Source organism: Penicillium verrucosum (assembly GCF_028828655.1).
Source record: "Penicillium verrucosum strain IBT 35672 chromosome Unknown utg000004l_segment0_segment0, whole genome shotgun sequence".
NCBI lineage: Eukaryota > Fungi > Ascomycota > Eurotiomycetes > Eurotiales > Aspergillaceae > Penicillium > Penicillium verrucosum.
The window spans coordinates 2,277,850-2,298,516 of NW_026643213.1; the positions used below are offsets into that span (position 1 = coordinate 2,277,850).

General features: G+C 48.5%; 8 protein-coding genes across 8 annotated transcripts; 4 read left to right on the forward strand and 4 right to left on the reverse strand.

The window, feature by feature from the left end:
* Positions 1–269: 269 nt before the first annotated feature.
* On the reverse strand, positions 270–5,282 carry N7516_010253 (mediator of RNA polymerase II transcription subunit 12; the record flags this gene model as incomplete). Its single annotated transcript, XM_057222972.1, is given in 7 exon segments — positions 270–2,652; positions 2,737–3,038; positions 3,090–3,722; positions 3,784–3,988; positions 4,045–4,642; positions 4,701–4,999; positions 5,014–5,282. The coding sequence occupies 7 exon segments, from the start codon at positions 5,280–5,282 to the stop codon at positions 270–272; spliced, it is 4,689 nt and encodes a 1,562-aa protein (XP_057070193.1).
* Positions 5,283–6,884: 1,602 nt separating this feature from the next.
* On the forward strand, positions 6,885–7,655 carry N7516_010254 (uncharacterized protein; the record flags this gene model as incomplete). The annotated part of the gene is made up of 8 exons (XM_057222973.1): positions 6,885–6,921; positions 6,978–7,028; positions 7,106–7,137; positions 7,199–7,215; positions 7,273–7,284; positions 7,344–7,441; positions 7,502–7,518; positions 7,575–7,655. The coding sequence occupies 8 exons, from the start codon at positions 6,885–6,887 to the stop codon at positions 7,653–7,655; spliced, it is 345 nt and encodes a 114-aa protein (XP_057070194.1).
* Positions 7,656–8,163: 508 nt separating this feature from the next.
* On the forward strand, positions 8,164–8,951 carry N7516_010255 (translation initiation factor eIF1; the record flags this gene model as incomplete). Its single annotated transcript, XM_057222974.1, has 5 exons — positions 8,164–8,191; positions 8,417–8,491; positions 8,588–8,680; positions 8,737–8,870; positions 8,937–8,951. 5 exons carry the CDS (start codon positions 8,164–8,166, stop codon positions 8,949–8,951), a joined length of 345 nt encoding a protein of 114 aa, XP_057070195.1.
* Positions 8,952–9,957: 1,006 nt separating this feature from the next.
* Positions 9,958–11,139, reverse strand: N7516_010256 (uncharacterized protein; the record flags this gene model as incomplete). The annotated part of the gene is made up of 4 exons (XM_057222975.1): positions 9,958–10,209; positions 10,272–10,419; positions 10,484–10,539; positions 10,630–11,139. The coding sequence occupies 4 exons, from the start codon at positions 11,137–11,139 to the stop codon at positions 9,958–9,960; spliced, it is 966 nt and encodes a 321-aa protein (XP_057070196.1).
* Positions 11,140–11,559: 420 nt separating this feature from the next.
* On the forward strand, positions 11,560–12,671 carry N7516_010257 (uncharacterized protein; the record flags this gene model as incomplete). Its single annotated transcript, XM_057222976.1, has 3 exons — positions 11,560–11,885; positions 12,009–12,113; positions 12,176–12,671. The coding sequence occupies 3 exons, from the start codon at positions 11,560–11,562 to the stop codon at positions 12,669–12,671; spliced, it is 927 nt and encodes a 308-aa protein (XP_057070197.1).
* Positions 12,672–13,485: 814 nt separating this feature from the next.
* rgd1 (putative Rho GTPase activator (Rgd1)) lies at positions 13,486–15,929 on the reverse strand (the record flags this gene model as incomplete). Its single annotated transcript, XM_057222977.1, has 9 exons — positions 13,486–13,597; positions 13,673–13,743; positions 13,806–13,900; positions 13,955–14,098; positions 14,155–14,650; positions 14,700–14,899; positions 14,966–15,572; positions 15,633–15,686; positions 15,759–15,929. The coding sequence occupies 9 exons, from the start codon at positions 15,927–15,929 to the stop codon at positions 13,486–13,488; spliced, it is 1,950 nt and encodes a 649-aa protein (XP_057070198.1).
* Positions 15,930–16,389: 460 nt separating this feature from the next.
* Positions 16,390–18,982, reverse strand: N7516_010259 (transcription factor domain-containing protein; the record flags this gene model as incomplete). The annotated part of the gene is made up of 7 exons (XM_057222978.1): positions 18,646–18,982; positions 18,442–18,548; positions 18,053–18,373; positions 17,564–18,001; positions 17,239–17,504; positions 16,680–17,186; positions 16,390–16,610 (listed from the first exon to the last, which is right to left on the reverse strand). Exons 1-7 carry the CDS (start codon positions 18,859–18,861, stop codon positions 16,390–16,392), a joined length of 2,076 nt encoding a protein of 691 aa, XP_057070199.1. The 5' UTR covers positions 18,862–18,982.
* Positions 18,983–19,651: 669 nt separating this feature from the next.
* On the forward strand, positions 19,652–20,177 carry N7516_010260 (putative quinol monooxygenase; the record flags this gene model as incomplete). The annotated part of the gene is made up of 3 exons (XM_057222979.1): positions 19,652–19,708; positions 19,771–19,883; positions 20,030–20,177. 3 exons carry the CDS (start codon positions 19,652–19,654, stop codon positions 20,175–20,177), a joined length of 318 nt encoding a protein of 105 aa, XP_057070200.1.
* Between the last annotated feature and the right edge of the window lie 490 nt (positions 20,178–20,667).

A 20,667-nucleotide genomic window follows, 5' to 3' on the forward strand; every position in this document is an offset into this window, starting at 1 on the left:
TCTCATATGCAAACGCTCATGGTTAAATAGATGTGAGGAGCGGGAGGATAGAGGATATGCTGTGATGGTGGTAGGAAGGTGGAAGGGGAGGTGGAGGTGGGAATTGGGAAGTGATCGGATATGGAGGAGATAACGCTGGGGATGAAAAGAACCGAAAGCGGAGGGAGAAAATATAACGAGAAAGAAACAAAAGTAAGGGTGGGAAGTGGGAAGTATATATAGGAGTGTGACCTCTCCCAAGTAATTAGTGATTAGCTTGATCTTGATCATCAAGCTCTCACACGTCTGGCATCAAAAAAGCCCAGATTGACAGCCGTATCATTCACGCCCAGGAACGGCGCTGCATCCTCAAGTAGCTCCCAAGGACGGACTGGATAAGGACCGACAACACGACCGCGATGTTGAAGACGAAGTCGGTTGGCCATGGAGTTCGAGTCGGGCGGTGCGGTAGATGGCCCCGACGCTGCTGTGACAGACTGCTGCGCTGTAGACGATCCAGAGATAGAGAAGATAGAAGGTGTGGGGGTTGGGGTTGACCCCGATGCTGCCGGAGAGGGGGCCGAGGCTTGGTGAGCATTCGCAGGGTATTGGTCTGAGATTGGGCCCAGGAGGTAGAGGAAGCGAGAGTCGTTCTGGAATGGGATGAACGATGGACATTTCTCTTTCAGGAACCGTGCGCATTGGTGGCGGACTTCGTCTGGGAAAATGTCGATTAACGAGGCAGCCACGTCGAGGGCGTGGGTCTGTAGGAGGATTCCTGGGCAGGGACGGAAGCCTTCAGCTGGGGTCGGGTGGGGAAAGTAATCGGCTGCAGGGAATAGACGAAGGACATCCCCGGGCAGACGCGAGAGTGCAATGCAGAATATTGATGTCAGAAGTCGGAGCTGTTCGTGCAGAGGATTGATTTTGAGAGCTGGGGGCGGTTGGGAGAATGCAGATCGATGGAGGACGATGATCCTCAGCAAAGCAGAGAACCAGAATGCAAGAGCTCGCTCCAATTTTGAACGATCTGTGTTGCCCACACCCTTGGCGAGTGTATTGTTGTTGTGCATTGTGATGATCTTGTGGAGAAGGGAATCCATCTTTTCCACGAGCACCGGAGCGACAGATGGGGCCCCAGAATCGGGAATGCTGCTCGCAAGCTCTTCGATAATGGTAAGATACATTTTGGCAGTTTCCAATGATCCCAGCTTGTCAGGCGAGTCAGGAATATCATCTATCGGCTCTTCAAGCAATGGGATGGAGAAAAACTCCTTCTCCGCACGTTCCCGGATTTGGCGTACGGCGTCCGGGCTCATCAGTGCGACTAGGTCAACCCAGTGAAGTCTGTGAGCACGACAGTCAGATACGGCAGTTTTGAACATGGCATCAACAATATTGGTTCGGTCTTCAGCCCCCGAGTCTGCATGGAATAGAACTTGGAGCTTCAATTGGCAAAATGGAAGCGAGAAGTCGTCGGTCATGCAGGCAAGCTTTTCGACCTTTGAAAGGACTGAGCTGCCGTCGGACTGTGACTCGATACCCAATAAAAGGTCAAGCGCTTTCTGGACAATACTCAAAGCGGCTGGATATTGGTCTATGAGCTTTTGCATACCATTCTGTGCCGCACATTCGGGGTGTTGTACAAAAAGATCACGTAACAGCATGACTATAGAGCGCTCCATCTCGGTGTGTCCAGTGGAAGAGCTACCGGCATTGCAAGATGCGGCGTCGCAAACAATTTTGAGCGCTTCCTCAGAGTTCTTATTGAGAAATTCCTGTTGTGCCAACTGGAACCGATATGACACCAAATCAAAGGACTTGCTGTCTTCGTCGCCAGATACAAGAAGTTGGACAAGATCAACAGGCAGTTGGGCTGCATTGGGAACTGTTGCGGGCTTAGAGAGTGTGAGTTTCTTTGCAAGGGCCAAAAAAGCTCTGATAGTAACGCATCCCACACCAATCAGCGGCGGTAGAATTCGCAGCAAGATGGTACGTTCAGGAGATCGCAAATGACCACAGACCCAACGGGCAAGGATGCTATCGAAATGCTTTGGATGGAAAGACCTGAGCTGTGCAAGGTAACGGCAGGTATCGTTTGCTGACAGGTTTGCATGGCCATCATCAGACTCTAAATGCTTTATGAGTGTGTTGAAAATCGCGTCCAGAGTGGGCTCATCCATGACATTTCCTGATTGCAAAAGCTGGTCTAGTTTCTCTCGGAAGAAAGGATCGATGCCACCAAAACCATCTGGAATGTGGTCAGAGACTGGAGAGGATGCGGCCATGATTGCCTTGTTCTCCATGCGAGAGAGATCCTGGCGAAGAATGGACACAGTGTTGAGATCACTCGGAATGCGTAAACCAAGTTCGATCAGAGAGAATATCAGGTCAAGACCTGGCATACCGAACCTCTTAACGCCGGCGTAGGCATCAATGAGTCTCCGGAACAAATCGGTTGTGGCACCAATCATGCAAAGAGAGTCGAAATGGCAGTTTGTGGTATCTGCAACTGAGGCGAGAACGGTGCTATCACCACAACTAGATGCAAACATCAACACATCTGCTAACATTGAAATGTCGCCAAATGATTCAAGGGCATCGCGGACGGTATAAAACTCCGCGGGAGTCAGCGCAGATACCACAGAGGTAACGCCAACGGGAAATGCTCCTCTGTTAGTTGACCTATTAGCGAGTTAGTAAGCACAGGTGTCGGCCTTGGGAGGGAACTTGGGAGGGAAAAGTGCAATTGCTTACTCTACACTCCGGTTGTGTTCCGCAATTGCTCTGCGTAACCACTGGCCAACCTCGGCTTTGACAGCCCAAGGCAAGTTTGGTGGTAATGAGTCTAATACCATTGATGCAGATTCATGGACGCCGAAAATTCCGGGTAGACGTTGGCTGATGATTTCTTTCACGCTATCAATAGCTGCGTTCTCTTCAGAGGTAGAGAGCCCCGTACGGGTCAACAGAGTGCTCCGTAAGTTCCCAACATGTTCTGGAAGACGGGCAACAGGGAGTTGTGCTATCAATCCAATATCGGTTGGCAAGTCTTTCACCTACATATCGGTTAGTGATCAGAAGGGTTTGGTATGTAGATTCGATCTTACCTTGCGCTCCCCGGCTGAAGGTGACCCAGTAACGCCACGCGCCATAAGCCATTGAAGATAGCGGCCAACTGAGAATGTCTGTGACCTCACAAGTTCAGAGACGACATGATAGATTTGATCCATGTTGAGCTTTTGCTTGTTTTGTCCACGGGAGAGAAAGGCCAGTATGTGACTGTCGATATCAACACCGGCCAATTTCCATTTGCGGAGCAGGCGAACACCAATGTAAACCCGACAGAGACCGTGGCGGAAGGGTGTAGAGAGCCATTCCAATAACTTGGAGACCAAAACAGCCTTGTCATCAAAAGCGTCGAGATAGCCAAAGACAGAAGAGAGATCCTGTGCAGAGCGTATGGAGTCGAGAAGTCGGACGATGCGTTGATGGGGTGAGCGTTGAGTCGTCTGTTTCGAGTGTCTAGAACGTTGCACTCGCACATTGCGTTCTACTAGACTCTGGAAAAGAGCTTTCTCTGCCTCATTGCCCAAATCAAGGGCAGATGACACCTGTTGTTGATATGTCTCCCAAGAATTTGGGAGTATCATCGAGGAGGTATGATCGAGAACAAGCTTTTTTATAAAGCGAGAAAGACGGTCGATAAGAGGTTGAAGTTGAGTTAACTTAGCTTCAGTTGCCTATTGCTAGCTGTCAGTATTGACTGCACGTACAAAGTAATGAGTGCAAGTTGAAACACACCTGTCGCACTTTTTCAAGCAGCAGCTCAGCTAATCGTCGTCCCCTTCGCCGATATCGCATAATACTATTCCAGTATATGCCGAGCATCAAAAGCCAGACTGGAATCGTCCCGATAGAAGCAGCCTCAAAGGATGACAAAAACCATTCAAGGAAATGGTCGTGATCCAGTAAGTTTTCGGAGAATAAACGGGCGGTCAACCCGACTCTAGAGACAAAGGTTAGCATGCTGCTCACAATTGACGGCAATCCACGAGCACGTACGCATATGTCATCTTCGCCTTCCAATCCGAGGACTTGGGGGCAGCAAAAACCCCTTCAGCAAATTGCTGGACATTTGTCGTCCAATCTCGGACCCATTTCGCCTCTAACCCAACAGCCAAAGCCCCACTGGTGCCTTTGCGCTTGAACGCACGGATTTCATTCGCACCCACACATTTTGCCAACCAGACAGCACGTGCAATCGGAATCCATTTACCAAGGCACTGGTCCAGAAGGATCTTGCCGCGGATGCCGTGGGGAATAGTGCGGCTCAACCTTCGCAGTGGAACCGACGGGTTGGCGAGATCTCGAAGCCACGCCTCGCGCTTGTTGTCGGTGAGCGTAACTCGAGGTGGTGGTTTGAAGGTTGACGGAGCGTTAATAGTGTTGTGACTTTGCCGTTTCTCTAACGCCGCAGCAAAGACGGACGAAAGCATTTGCAGCCCTGTGCGATTCTTGAGCTGCGCATATAATGCAGGACGAGCGGTATTCGATTCATTCTGGGAGACCTGTGTGCGGTCATAATATCCTTGTTTCGCGGTTTGCTCGCTCAGGACGTCCTCCGGGTGGTTTCCGGTCCATGGGGCGAAATCGGCGGGTTCTGAAACGGGTAATTAGTCTCAGTAGCTACAGTACAGAAATCCGGGGTGTTCACTTACTTTGACCTTTGTAGACCGGAGCGACGGAAGGGGTCTCAATGCGATATGGGGTCGTTTGTACGGCCCCGACTGGGGAGCTTTCCCTCGACTTCACGACACCGCTTCCCTCCGGTTCGGTCACGAAATTGTTCATCCAAGGCTGAGCCGGCAACGGAGGCGGAGATGGGGGCTTAGATCCGACAGCGCCATCGCCCCGATTCTCATTGCTCGGGATTTCCGACACGACAGCCTGGAAGGACCAGACCGGACGGCCGCGCCATGAGACTGCAGGTCGCGAAATTGCACTTCCGGGAGTACTCCTTGTTTCTCCCACCGTCGCGGCAGTATCCGATGTATGGGATGCACTCGGAACATCCAATCTGGGTCGTTTGGGGGCGGTTCTCTATCTTGCGACTCCGGACCGCCTGCGGTCAGGTCAACAACGACGGGTTGTCGAATTGGCGGCTGGGGTAGTGAGGCTGACCTGTCGGGCTGGTCATATTGTCCCAACATCTGCGCATTATCAACCCGTCCGGGACCGCCATTGAAGGTCCGCAGAGGGTGGCCCCACGATTGGCCGCCGGCAGAGGAATGGGGGATCATCTTAGGTTCATGATGTATCCAAAGGATGGAGTATTCGGGTCATCCAGGCGACGTGTGATTTCGAGGAATTCGAGTCAATATTTTTTTTAAAAAAAATGAAGGTGAATGCGCGGAATTAAGTGGAAGTTGGCGGGTTGGCGAGTTGGCAGGGTGAGCTGATGGGGGAATCGGGGAACGGCCAACTCGGGTATCTGGGTATCTGCGGTGTTCTGGGTGTTCTGGGGTGTGTTATGGGTGTTATGGGTGTGTTCTGGGGGTATATTTTGTTCGGGGAAAACACCAAACTTCCAATTCTTAATTAGAAGAGATGAATGGTGTTACACAAAGAAGTACAACCTTGGATTCTCCGTATATATTAGTATATATTAATATATATATATATATATATATATATATATATATTATAGTATATAATAAAGTACTCCAAGTTCAATCGAATTGTGTTCACATCGGGCACCTCCAGGGCTTATCATATGATTTGGTAATTTGGTAATTTGGTAAAATTGGGGTAATGGCCTGACAATACCAAATCACTTTCATCTCACAATATCCCAGTTGATTTGCTTTGCTCTTCTTTCAACTCCGAATCTTTATGTCTTCTCACCTCTTAATCTGTCATATACCTCCTCGGCAAGAAGTCTTAGCCATTCCCAATTTACAACCATAGAGGACTTGGTGATTCCCCAATCCAAAGACTACGAAGTACTCACCTGTTACACAGTCTAGAGAGGTCCAAGAGCGCAACGGGCCGTTCCCATTCTCTCTCGGCAGAATCCCCGAGGCTGTCTAAATAATAACTTATCGGAGTTTGATGGAGTCTACATTCCACAAAGCACCGGGTCCATCGGGTCTTTGCATTTCCAATTTCCAATTTGACTCTGGACCCGTGGCATGTTTGTCTCGGCCTGGACTTAATGGCAAATGCCGTCTGGGGTGCCGATCAATGTCCTGCATGTTCATCCAAGATTCCATGAAATTACATTGAGGACTGGAATATGCTAACTGCAAGGAGGGAATTAAAAAAAAAAAAAAAAAAGTGAGTAGGTTGAAGCCTACGGAGTCCGCTGTACTCCGTACTAGTATGTTATATGCATCCAACATACTATGTAGGAAGTAATCGATGCACAGCCATCACACTGACTTACCGCACCTCTAGATCATTACACAAACCCTGTATGATGTCGGTGGGTTTTACTTGTATTGTCGTACTATTACATTTAATAGCCACAATCCGAATGGCTTTATTCCGATATGAATCATATGTTGTACATCGTACATATTATAGTTAACTAACTAGAAAATTGGCAGAGTTGATCCACTTGTACTCAAACTTGGGTATTCTGATCCCTATAGTGTTCTCAACTTGGGAAATTAATCAATAATGGTCCATTTGGGAGATACAGAATAGAAGATATAGAATATACAGAGAGAGAAGAAGAAAAAGAAAAAGAGGTGTGTATCTATTGTCCTCCATCGGAGATATTCAATCCGGGGTGTTCTCGGTCTAGCCCAGACTGGCACCGCCTTGGCACCCGGGGGGTTGGCCAGTTTGATTCCTTCTGGTTACCTCAACCCATCACCTTAATATCATATATCAACACAATGTCATCAAAGAAAGATATGCGCAGGGCTGATCTTGGTGTGTGGAACAATTATTACTTCAAGTCTTGACTTGTCAAAGCTAACGTTGAAAAGCGATCCCCTATGTCGATCCGCCCAAGAGCAGCAGCGATGCCGATATCTCCAGTACGCCCACACCTTCGTTTCAGCAACGACATGCCTTAGTGCGAGGATCATGAAAAGCTGATTGAGCTATTCAACAGGTACAATGTCGAGCACTATGCCCATGGCGGCCGTAAGTCGTTACCTCAACATCTGACCTCGCGATAACTTGACCCTGACCATGATCTTTTTAGATGTTTACTCGGAACCGGTGAGTCGGCGCATCTTACACAAGTTATGGACTTTATTGACAAGAGTCGCGATACAGCATGATCGGATGGTAAGAGCGGTGCGAGCGAGCAGTCAGTACTTTGACCAGGTTATCTGACTCGGAAACAGGGTATCCTTCGTCTTCTCACTTCAGTCCTGGTTGGGTGAATCCCCAGAGCAGAAAAAGACTGCTTCTACACCGGCCTACATGTCGGTTCTCATGTCCTGTTCGTTCCTCCCCGTACCCCTCTTTTGCTTGCAGGACTAATATTCATGGCGTGGTATAGTGATGGCATTGGTTGTCGTATGTCTTTCAACCCTACAAGATTCCGATACACCCAGCTTAACAAACCATTGCAGACCTATTTCCCTCTCTTCTTGCCTCCGCAGGCTCCTGGGGGTACCACCGGCGCCGCCGCACCGACCCCGCTGGCCTCTTGAACGCCCGAACCTCCTTAATATCCTTCATACGCATCATAATCTCAACCGCCTCAGCATCTGGACTACAATGGATTAATTGTTCGCGGATCATCAGATTCTGAGTCTGGACTGAGAGATCTCCACCTTCAGCTATTCTTGTCACGATGTACCAATATTCAAACCGAGTTCTGCCCTTGTGATCAAAGATGAGCAAGTCTGCTTGCCACCATAATTACCATTATTTACTAGCTTGGATTATAAGTCGTATATATGATATCCACCTACTAGTTCTTGTAGTTCTTGCACAATTGTTTGGATGAGTATCGCTTAGTCACACACCGCCTTCCCCCACAACGTGACTCTTGCCTCAAAAGGCTCTGCCACTTCTTCTCTCCCATTCTTCTACCACAGCATCTCCTCTCTCCCCACCACACACGCTCCGATCTTTTACAGAGATATTGAATCTCCCCCTTCGCTCACTTTATCAATACCCATTTTAAACGCCGTTTACTACGAAAAGGCCGAGTTTATGTCCATCGAAAACCTCAAGACCTTCGGTAAGTTCGCCACTTCCCCCTCCTGGGCGCGTATCGGGCTTCACCCCCCACTCCCACGCATATCCACAGTTATGATCACTACGTATGAGAATGAGAGATACCTCTTTTGTCATGTGTGGTGTCAACGCTCTAGATTTCAGCACTCCCCGCCTCCGTTCCACCAAGTCTGACGGCAGCGGGGTAGAAATTTGGTACTGGACTGAGGCTGACATGTGCATCTTACAGACCCCTTCGCCGAAGCCGACGAAGATACCGGCGAGACTAAACAGTCTCAGAACTATATCCACATACGGATTCAGCGTACGTTCACTCTCCTACTCTCACCGCCCATGGCTACTCTTTGCGACTCGCCGGCGCTAAAAGGGGGGTACATGCTAACCGCTTGTTTCACAACAGAACGCAATGGTCGCAAGACTCTGACCACTGTTCAGGGTCTTCCCAAGAAGTTCGACCAGAAGAAGATTCTCAAGGTCATCAAGAAGAAATTCGGTATGTCTTGTAACCTGTGCATGTGGTGTCTGGCCCAAATGCTAACAATCTCTTAGCTTGCAATGGCACCATCGTCTCTGACACCGAGATGGGCGAGGTGATTCAGCTGCAGGGAGACCAGAGAAAGGATGTTCAGGAGTTCTTGACTGACAAGAAGGAGGGACTCGAGCTTGATGCCAAGACCATCAAGGTATGTCGCTGCCCCAGTTACCTACTCCCCACCATCACTACCATGTCCTAATCTGTTATATTCTAGGTCCACGGGTTCTAATCCCATCACCAACATCATGCCTTGTTCCAGTCCCCTCTTCCCGGTTTATGTTGCCCTGTGAGCGGTGGGATAGGAAGCATCCCTCATCCGCCGGCCGTATACAATGTCGTATACAATACTGGCCTTCACATCGATCGAATGTCTTGCTTTTTCCCCCCACCGCTTTGTGCCTGGCGTGTTAGACCTGGGCCCTTCGTCGAAATGACCCGCTACACCTGTGTACCTCCTGCCTATCGTTCCCGGACCGGCAGGGAGAGCGGGGTGGTTCGACCGCTATTTTAGGACGGGATTATGACGGAACGAGGAGTTGGTAGATACCCATATCTGCATAGACAGACAACACTTTTTTTTTTTTTTTTCTCATTACTTTGCGTGTGTTTTCCATCCTTTTTATCCTTTGAGAAGGGGTTACCTTTTGCCTGTATTGCTCATTGCCATTGCATTCCCATGGTCAATTTGTCAGTCTGGCTGATCGAGGAGATCCAGGTTGAACTAAGGGCGTGCTTTTTGCTGAACCGTTTTCTCGGTCTTTATCGTCTGCTTAATCTTTGTGCTGTTCTCACTCTTTTTGTTGCCCTTCTCTCGGGGATGCAGTCCATTGCTTGGGAACAAGGAAATTGAACTGTTATCCAGCATAACCTAATCTTCCCAGCTAATGCAGCAACGTAAAGTAAATCTATCATGTCAGTTTAAGAGGATGGAGTTTCGCATTGTGAATCAATCAAGAAACAAAAATAATAGATTAGATCTATCAAAGATCGCCGTGTCGAAAAGAAACATCCCTAGGCCAGGGGTATAAAGCGCGACAGAAGTCCAAAGACCCAAAGACAAAGAGTCTTCAACTCAATCAAAATCAAAATCAAATCCCAAAAAATGTACAAATCATCCACCCTGTCTAGCCAAGAATACTTGTCCAGCTTGTCAAGACTGTGGAAATCAGTTCTGTAAGATATCCTGAAACAGAAAAAGAAAATAAAGTCCAGTAACTAGGAGGCAAGTAAACAAGCTACAGCTCTCCAATAGGAATACGGTCATCCGCAACTCGCATGCGCAGGAAGATAGCCACAGCCCAGTCCCAAAGCTTCCGGGTGATGACGAAGACAGGCACTTCTGGTTCATTTTCACGGGTCAAATGCAACTGCATGAGGAGTGAGGACATGCTTAGGAAGCTTGCAACAGAGACGACTAGTAGCGATGCTGCTGTTTCGCGTTTGATGGTTGCATGGTTTTGTGTTGCGTGGTAGACAAAGGTTAAAGACTAGGTGAAGGGTCAGTGGCTGTTGTAAGATAGATGAACAATTGAGAGTTAAAGTAACGTACGGTTGTTATGGAGATCCATGCTGGTAAAAGGAGTCGGGGGTCAGAGGATGCACCAGATAGATAGAGGACCCAAGAAGTGATATACGCAATCAGGCCATTGGTTGTTAGCAGTCGGATCACAACGGCTGGTGGAGTGTAGTTTAGAAGCCTGAGTATATCACGGATTAGCATTAAGGACGATAGTGAGACGTTCAAGGGCATATAGAACCAACCATCGAGACATCATGCAATCAGCAAAGAAATAGGAAAGATACGCAGATGCACAGCACTGTCAATGTAGTCAGTATAAAAGTCCGCAAGTAGTATATCAAAAAAAGATATACACCCGTATACATATTAAGGTAGGAATACCACATACCCACATAATAGCCAATGCCACCTCCGTCACACGGAACCTCCTCTCAACATCCCATTCTTGTCCAACACTACCAACAATCGCCGCCGCCCACCCCTCTCGTCCCATACCCGGCCTTATATGCAGTAACTCGGCAAGGAAAGTAAAGGCGCATCGCAAACCCCACCAGGCAGCAGGAAGTGTGCTCAGAGCCCGACATACCAGCAGGGGAATATACCACCTGCGGTCTACCCCGAGTATGACAGCGACCCGCGGGTGCAGTGCGGACGGAGGGCCATCGCTGCTGAGTGGGGTGTGGGACGTAGAGGAAGTCGGGGAAGGCGGGACAGTTGAAACAGATGGAGAAGCCACCTCTTTAGCCAACTGGCTTTGTAGTAGTTCAGGGGAAGTGTTGAGGTAGCTCGGCGGAAGAGCCGATCGCGCGAGATTCAAGTCTGGACCGCGCGGTGGATGTTGGTGTGGATAGTCGTGGCGCGTGTATGGTGGAGGAGACGCATTACGTTGAGGAGCCAGCCTTTATTCTGAATCGCGGCATATGCGGCCGCCACGCAAGGAATGGAATGGGGGTATAGGATGAGCGTTACGATCGAGTCGTTCGCTCTTCGATAAGATTCAAAGTTCGGTTGTTGTCAAGCTGTTTGTGAGTCCCCTAATTGGTAGATATCAGACCCAGTTGTGTGGGCGGTGTCTTTTTTCCCGGGGGGCAGTTTAATTCTATACATTCAGCTTCTTTTTTTTACATTTGGGCAGTCAGTATTTAAAGAAACAAGCGAGGAAGATATAAGCTGTAGCCTCCATAAGAGAGCGCTTCGTTCACAAAGAAGAGTCCAGTTGTTGCTGTCGACCTGCGGAGTGGATACACGTGACTGATAGTTCCGCGGATTTCTGTTCTTCGGTCAGGAACCAACTTCTCTTACTCAAATCCGATTCGCAATGGCGTCTTCCCTACGAATGCCCGTGGGCACATCTGCTCGGATTGCACCATCTGGTTCCTTCGTGCAATGTCGGGCCTTTTCCGAGACCTCCCAGCAATGGCGTGGGAGACAAATGAATTTCCGCCCTCCAAGCCAAGTGCAGCCGTCCTTCAAAACCAGAACCCAGGGCATGAAGCTAGCCGATCTGCCAAATGATATTGGCATATTACCGGGTACCTTTGTCCGACCCTTGTGGAGGGATATGCCTTCGGTTTTCACGGCACCGCGCGATAGATGGCATATGGAATGGACATGGCTCAAGGCCTGGTTGAGCAACCATGCCAGGTTAGTTCTCCCCGAATCCTCGGAATATTCGGCACGCTCTATCGCCCTAGTGGCGGTTACCGTTGAGCAAGAGCTGCATATACCGTATACCTACAAAGATTCTCTTTTCTAACTATATTGCAGTCTGCTCCAATATTGCAAGCGCGAAAACACCCTTCCTCTTCTCCTAGGCAAGCGCCGCCACTTCGCCGCAAAGCTTCAGGAGGACATGTACACAGCATTTGCCGAGTAAGCATGCGCCTTCTCCTTGTTTACCTTTGAGCGGGACTAACCGCGATGAATTGTTATAGAGGCAACATTCCTAAAATCCGCCAGATCTGCTGCGACAATCTCGTCAAGCAGCTCAGCACAGGTATCGAACGCCGCCCGAAGAATGAGCAAGTGACCTGGAAACTGGTGAAATACCTGCGTAGGCCAAGTACAAACTTCACCGGCCTCCGCGTCATCTCAGATCGCGCCACATCCATCCCTGACATCCCGAAATCCGGTATCCGTCAAATTGTCGTGCGCGTCACGAGCCGACAGTCCACAACCACGACTCAGGTCCAGAACCCCAGCGCAAAGGAACCTACGGAAAATAACATCGTTTCCGCCAAGGAGCAGGACTGCGTCGAGCACATTGTCATTCAGCATCTCCGCTGGAACGACCAGGATAAGGGCTGGAGAGTCTGGGGCCACATCAGTCCCACCTCGTTGCATGAGGCCTGGAATAACCCCTACTTCATGCCTGGCTTGTCGGCACTCGAGCGTCTGGACATGATCAAGGAATCGATGGGCCAGAAATAATTTTGAGTCGCTTCTCAAATTGTGATACTATTGAATATCCTTGATTTCAGATTTCACCTGCTTGTCTTACTTCTTGTTTAGCAACCTTGAAACTCCTCAAACTCCTCATTTTGGGCCTAACACTGGACAGAGGCTCGCGTCGGCTTCTTTTCTGGTCTGTTCTCTTTTCCTGGACACCGAAACCCCCTGATATCGAAGCATTTACACCTCTCATGTACCATATCCACCTGTTTTGATCAAATTCTACCTTTCTTTTGAGCCGTTACTTGTATAAATGAATATCAATGTCTCAGGGTGTCCTTCCCACGATCTACTATCATTTTCCTAAACATATAGTCTCAAAGTTTCAAACTTTGTGGATTGAATGCCCTAGATAGAAATCCGGGGAAAAAGTCGAAGAATAGTAGATCACACGGCCATGCCAACTATCCGGTTTTCTATTGCTGGCAGTATATTGTCTACATCCTACTAATATGATACTAAACAGCCCAATATTTGCTGCTCTACCTGACATCATCGGTAACACGATTATACGTTGTTCATGACCAACAAAAGCCAAAACTAAAAGGACTAGTATATGTACAATCGGGAGGCCCAAGGCACAATATTAATGTGTAGCACAAATATCACTCCGGGGAAAACACCAGGACACACAAGAACAAGAAGTACGAATGGATAAAAAAAGAGGTTCAAAAGAGCACCGGGAAGCGATGCATCCAGATCATCATTATACGTGAGTCCGCGGGCCCAACGCTCATATTCCAATAAACAAAAACAAGAAAGAAACTAGGAATGGACCGGGTGGGGGAATTGATCAATCGTCGTCGAAGATCTGGAATGTGTTATTCAGAATCGTCTCGACGACACGGACCTGCCACCCAGCGTCGGCGATGCTGCCTCCGGAATTGGCGCCCAGTAGGGTTGGTCTATAGCGAGAATTAGCGAGTCTGGATCAGATAACAGTCCTGTTTTGATAGGATGTGGAATGTGCAGGGACATACCCGAAGCAAATGGCCAGATTGCCTGCATTCATACGGTTATGGGTATAGTGTTCTTGGATCTTGTTGAGGTGCTGCATTGGACTAGGTTAGTATCTAGATGAGAACAAGGAATAGGTTTTTGTTGGGGTCGTACCAAGATGATGGCCCGGAGAGTAGCATAGTGAGCATCGGGCAGACTGTTAATAAGAGCGTGCATCGAGTCTCGGCGTTGGATGTCATCGTCAAAGCCTGCGGGTTCATTGTCAGTTTTTTTTCTCTATGCATGGCATAAAGACTACTTACGAGCAGCATCAACAAATTGCTGGTAGAACTGAGTGGTGAACAGAGGGTCAGGTAGGTCCCTGAAGAATTGTTTCGCAAGTCCTGCAACACTGTTGACATCATGGTAAAAGTTCTCCGGGTTTGTAAAGTCGACCTGCGAGGAGTCTGTTCATAGGGTTAGCAAGCAGTCCATATTTCTTCGTGTGTCTGGTCAAGCTTACCATTGTCGAACACGGCTTTCATGTGACCGATGTGGTTGGCACTACCGGAAAGTCGATAGATGCCCTCCATATCCAGACCGAACAGCTCAACTGCTTGGAAGCACTGGTACACAATGAAAGGAACTGCGGTTCCATCCCGGGCGTACAGGTCATTCAGCGAAACACCGAACACTGGCTTCAATGGGGGGAGGTTCGATTGCAAACTCCTGTCCATTGGGGGAGGTCCTCCCATTGGCAGCGGGATCTTAGGTGCGGGTTCCGGAGCAGGCGGCCCTGAGACTGGGTATGGAGCTGTGCCGGCTGGGGGCGGAGTGAAGGTCTTCTCGGGGGGATAAGGAGATTGCGGCAATCGATCACCGGTCTGCGGTGGCTGAAGCGCCGGCGAAGAGACATTATTCGAGTTGAATCCTTGCGCGATTGACACGCGCTTATTTTGAGTGCCTGGTTGCGAAGGTGCCGCAGGAGCAGAAGCAATAGCCCCAGCACCACCAAGTGTCTAATCGTGTTAGTATAGTGGAGCATTGGAGGAACAATGTAGAACTTACAGGGTGGCGCTCATATTTGACCTCTTCTGAAGCCACAGCCCCCGGGTTGCCTTCATGGCTTAAAATAAACTCGTGGAGATCTCTCTGGTTATCAACTTGGCGGATAACATCGGCAAGGCTCTTAGGTCCGCCACTCGCATCGGTCTTCAAAGGGTTGACGCAGAGACCTTGGCCCAAAAGCAGTTTCTCGTTGAAAGTAGCTGCAAATCATTAGCCAATGAACAATGAATGATGGAGCCATCTGTGTAAGAATGAATCGCACATACCGAACTTCTGCTGTTGCAGGGTCAAGCCCGAGTCACACTCAGAGATCAACTGCTGAAGATTGAGTACAGCCTGAGGACGGTGAGTAGACACCAGCTCCTGACGCGCCGCCTGAGCAGCCTGAACCTTAGACCCATAATCGCTATCCGCGTTCTGGACCTTGCGCAACAGCTCCTCCTCATGCTGCGCCGCAGACTTGTGGCCCTTGAGACCGAACTTTCCGCCCTGCTTGTCTCCCGTGCGAACACGATCATACTGCTCCGCTAATGACTCGTACTTGGCCTTCGCCTTCTCCGCCAGCGACTGCGCATCGACAACCCTCTTCTCCGCAGCCAAACCCGTCTGTTTCCATTGCTTGCGGCCGCGCTCGATGTTGGCGGCGAGTTCGTGCAGATCATCGGACATCTGGTGGAGGGAGACGGCGAATTGGAGACCATGGTCGACCATTCGCTCCTGGATTCGGTGGATGTCCTTGTAGCTGGAACTGTATGTTCCTTGTCGGTTCTCGGAGCGTTGCGACGCATCGCTGATCACGCGCGACAGTTTTCTCAGCCCCTGAGCATGCTCTTCTTCGAGGGAACCTCGCTTTTTCAGGAATGTTGAGAAATCCTAGTAGATACCGTTGTCAGCGCTTGCGGTCGTCATTGGAGTCCCTTTGCGACTACTAACCCTGGCGGAGGCCACGCTTTGCTTCAGTCGTGTCAGGAGTGTGGTTATTCCGATCTACTTATGATTAATATAATTGCGTCTTCTTTTAATATGCGCGTGACGGTGGAATTGGCTGTGTCTGCTCACATCAGAGTAGATAACTTTGTCCAGGCGGGCCTTCAGCTCATCTGAGATGGCCTCGTGGGTCGGCTGGGCCGGCTCGCCCCCATGACTAGGGGATGAGCGACCGGCGCTCGACGGAGGCGCATCGGAGAGCGTCGGTATCGCCGTGGATTCGTGTAGGGCTGGATCCGACATGGAAATTGTTCTTGACTTGTGTGAATGTCAAGAAGGAGGAGTTAAATAGAGGGGGAACGGAAAGCCTTAAGGGCCACACCTTTTATGTATCAGTGGAGATGCGGTTAGGAGCCGATCAAAATGAGGTCCAGGAACAAGAAATGCTGCAGCCTGCCTTCGGTAGTTTCACTTGGGCCGAAATAGCATGAACCTATAGGAATGTCCTTAGGCTGTACTCCGTACAAAGTAGGTGGATTTATTCTTGGAGGGTCAAGACGTAATGGCGGGTTCAGCCACAGTGGATCTTGGGCTTCACTTTGTGTTGGACGTATAGTTGGACGTATATTTATGTTCTATTTGTAGCATACAGTAAAACAGTAAATATCACTTTTATTCTGGTATCGTCGCTGGGAATCAAATATCAAACATTATACAAAAACAACAACACCTACAATACCCCCGTAATCGCAGTAATTGGAATCTATAAAACCGGAGGTGCGACGAAAGAGTCGGGAATGCCATCAAACACCCAATTGAGTGAATCAAAGACTTCCGAGAAACCAGATTCGCTGAAAAATGCTCCGCCTTCATCAAACTGAGCTGGCATCATTAGAGATTGATCCTCCAGGGAGCTATCCTGCTGTTGACGCGTCATGTGTCCTGCCGGACCTAGTATATCTTGGTTCGCTGCTATGGCAGCAGCTATGAGAAGACATTTGTTAAAAACTGCAAGAAAATAACCAAAGGAGGGGGAAAGCAAAGAAAACCTACCTTGCATTTCCTCGAGGCTTTTGACCGGTCGGAACCGTTGTCGCCAACGCCAGACCGTGTCGTAGACATGGCTCATGCTCATCCGGCAGCGGACTTTAAGCTGTAGGGCATCTTCTTCGGCTGGCTCTAAACTCGTGGCATTCCACATCTGAGCTAGAATGTCTGCAAGACGAATGGGACGGTCGTGATCCATGACACTGATTCGGCGAATTGCTGAGATCGCACCGTTGAACAGTAGCTTGCCATGATTGAAATCGAGGTGTCGACTGAAGCTGCTCTTCAACAATTTCATGAGAGCAAAAGCGGCGGATACAATCATTTGAAGAATATAGTTGGTGGAGTGGCCGATCACTTCACCTGGGGATGTTTCGAGGTCTAGTACTCGACCAAGAAAGGAGGTTGTCGCAAGGAAAAGCTTGATCAGATCGTCGCTTCGTGCAGTGGACCCCAAAAACATGAAGTATCGGAAGTGCAGTTCTGCGGCCCGGAGATGGATAGTGTTGATTGCTTAGTGCGAGTGTGAGCGGTGCGAAATTCGAATAATACGACAAAGACCTACCGGAGATTTTCCCGTCAAACTCGACATCCATGTCTCTGAGTTCACTTTCCAAAACCTGGACGACCACAAGCTTGTCGACACTGATGAACTCCGCAGGTTCGGGCTTACTGCTGTATAATGCCTTGGTCACCCGGTCGCAGAACTTTTCGATACGCAACCGAGTGGCCAGATCATCGGGAAGCCGGTAATCAGCATCCCTCAAAGAGGCAGGCTCAAGGGCCCAGTCGTATATTGTACTCGGGGGCTGGCCGTAACCAGTCGCAACACTGCCGAATCCTCAATCAGTCTGTGATAAGCGGCCATATATCGAAAGGGAAATACTCACTTTTGAGCCACAATGTTGCAAATGACCCAGGTATGTAATCGATCCTTTAGAGCTTCACCTTGAACTTCCATGCGGAATGTTGTGAACTCTTCCGCTTGGACCGGACGGTGTAGTCCAAGCTGCATAGCAATCTGCATCATCAAGCCACTGAGCATGAAGGTTGCATCAGTGCGCTGGCTTGTAGTCGGAAGAGGCCATGTACACAGAACACAAAGGGCCTTGACCACCCGGTAGTCCTGCGGGACACTGGTAATGGTGGACCAAAGCAGCCTGCTAAATGGTCCGGACAGTGCGCTCAAGAGCCCAGGCTCATATTGAGACCGTCGACTCGCAACACAGATCATAGTCCACGCCAAAAGAGGGCATCGGTTGAGATACACCTCCGGGGGCTTGGGTGGATTCAAAAGAGGAAGAAAGGGGTGATAATAAGTAAAGTATCTATACGGATGTTAATCGGAGAAGCGGGCCAAAGAAATGAAGAGCGCATACTGTTCGTATAATCGAAGAACCCGGGCTTTAGAGAGACAAACATCTTCCAGTCTCCACTGGCCCTCATCCTGTGATATGATAGAACCATCCCTTTTCATAGTCAAAGGAGTTGCCATAGATGAGTGGGTTTCAACCGGCACCGAAACAGGTCGAGATTGGTCAATGGCGGCCGAGTCACGGCGAGCAAAGACATCCTCTGAGCAATGGGACATTTCATCGCCTCCATGAGACTCTTGAGGCTCTACACCTTGCTCATGATCTGAATTAGGTCCCAGGCGACGGCGAAGATCCGCAATCTCCTTTTCCATTTCAGCATTGCGCCTGTGAAATAGGGTCAATAAGACACGAGAGAGAGACATAAAACATGAGAGGGGAAAAAAAAGATTTACCTTCTCTTAGAGATACGCTTGAACGACTGTTCAACTTTACAGTCTATTCCAAGTCTACGACAACGCGAACATGCCGCAGCTGGCGTTTGAACAATATCGCATCTCAGCTATCAAGGTTTGAGACATCAGCGCGATTGTCGGATAACCGATACGGTCGGGGTTGGCTTGGGTAAAATTGCATAGTACTATATGCACATGACTCACCTTTTGCTGCTTACATTCATTACAGGCTTTCCGACTGCCACCTCGGCGCTTGCCTGTGACAGGCGGAGCCTTCTCCATCTCGCAAGATTCCGAACTTCTCTGCATGAAATCGATAACCGGGGGTGGTCGGGGTAGTGTGGGGGACCGAAAGTCGCTGGGCGGGATTGAGTAATGTGGCCCATCCGGTGCCAGTATGTTCCGATACCCCAAATCCATCGAGATCAGCCTGCGTTCAGCCGGTATAAAACCCCACGAAACGTGAACAAGTGCTCGTGGAGTCCATGTGCCGTAAATCGGAGAAATCGGCCCGCTGAAGGGGTCGGTGGTGGGGGCTTGTCTGCTGAGGGGCGACGGTGATTTGCGGGAGATTTGACCCTGAGACGAATCTCGGCGGTTGCTGATTCAGCTGATGCCTGAGGCAGTAGTTGATGATGTAAGTAACTAATTTCTCCAGGGCTTCTTGAAGCTGAATAGACAACATATTCACATATACAACACTCTCTATATACTATACAGTTATTGTTATTGTTACTACTAGACATTGGAGACTTCATATTGCATATTGCTTTACTATCGGCCAAAGTGTATATCAAACAAAAACACATAAACATAGTTTTTAACTTTATATTCGAGTTGAATTAGATAACTATCACCGAGTAAAAGAAGAATATAGAGTGATAACTGATATTTCAATATACGACAGCCATATATCTGTGGAATACATGCCCATAGTTAGTTAACGATGTTGTATGTATGGACTTCTTGCCCCACTTGCCATGGACCGAGGTTGATATCCGGGTGGATTAGATGGATTATATGATCCGCATTCCAATACATTTACATTTACATATTTAACTCTTAACTCTTAACTCTTATATCCTATTATTCCAATATCCAATCTAAGATACTTGAATATCATCGAGTTTACATTGAAAAAGTAGGTTGTTCTATTAATGCTACTGATACTCCTTATTAACCTCAGCCACTGACAACTCAACAGGTCAATATGTCCGAAATCAACGTTACCGCAGTTTTCATTCCCAAGCCAGAGAAGTTTGAAGAAGTCAGTTCAGCCTCATACTCCTTGACAGTCCAAATATCTAACCGTATTGGGTTATCCTCTAGGTAGCGACTCTGGTAACCGACGTCATCAAACAAGTGCAAGAACATGAGCCAGACACACTAGTCTACTACGCATTTGAAATCAAGGCCAAGAATGAGATTGTGATTGTTGAGAGGTAAGTCAACCATTGAGGTATCGATATAGGGTCGTCTCTCACAGATGACTCTCCCCCGCATGGAGGCCGTGGCCGCACAATCTGATTCGCAAGAGTATCTTTTGCCAATTTCCAACCACAGATTCTGATCGGCTCTTTTCAAATAGGTATAAAAACCAGACGGCGATCCAGACCCACGTCAAATCGCCTTATTTCCGAACCTTCTCCAAAAAATTATCCACTTTGTTAATGAAACCGGCGGAGATCAGGGCAGGCGGGTTCCTGAATGGTTCGAGGGGCGTATCGCGATTATAGGTGTCTGTGTGTTCTCTTTTTTAGGAGGTGATGTCTGGGAGGGAGTGGTTGGGTAGATATAAATAGGATCAATTGATGGCCCATGCATATGCACCCTGGTTCCCTATAAAACATAATGATTCGATATTAAATAGACGCCCATGATTATGTGCCGGTGTCACTCGTGATTCGATTGTCATGCGATTGGTGCATTAGTGATTACCAAGATATGAGGAAGTAAGAAAGGGAAGGGTATCAAGATATCCTTCCAAGGTTATATCCTTATATACAACATATATATCCCTATATATATCCTTATATATATCCTTATATATATCCTTATATATCTATTTAATACGCATATTCAATATTTAGAAATAAAGTGGAGACGACTTATAAGGGTTTTTGAATCTCTTCTCTTCATAAACTATTTTATTACTTGAACTAGGGGAACTAGTCTTCTCTTATTTTTTTTTCTTCTTCTCCTTTCTGACTGACTGACTATCTCTCT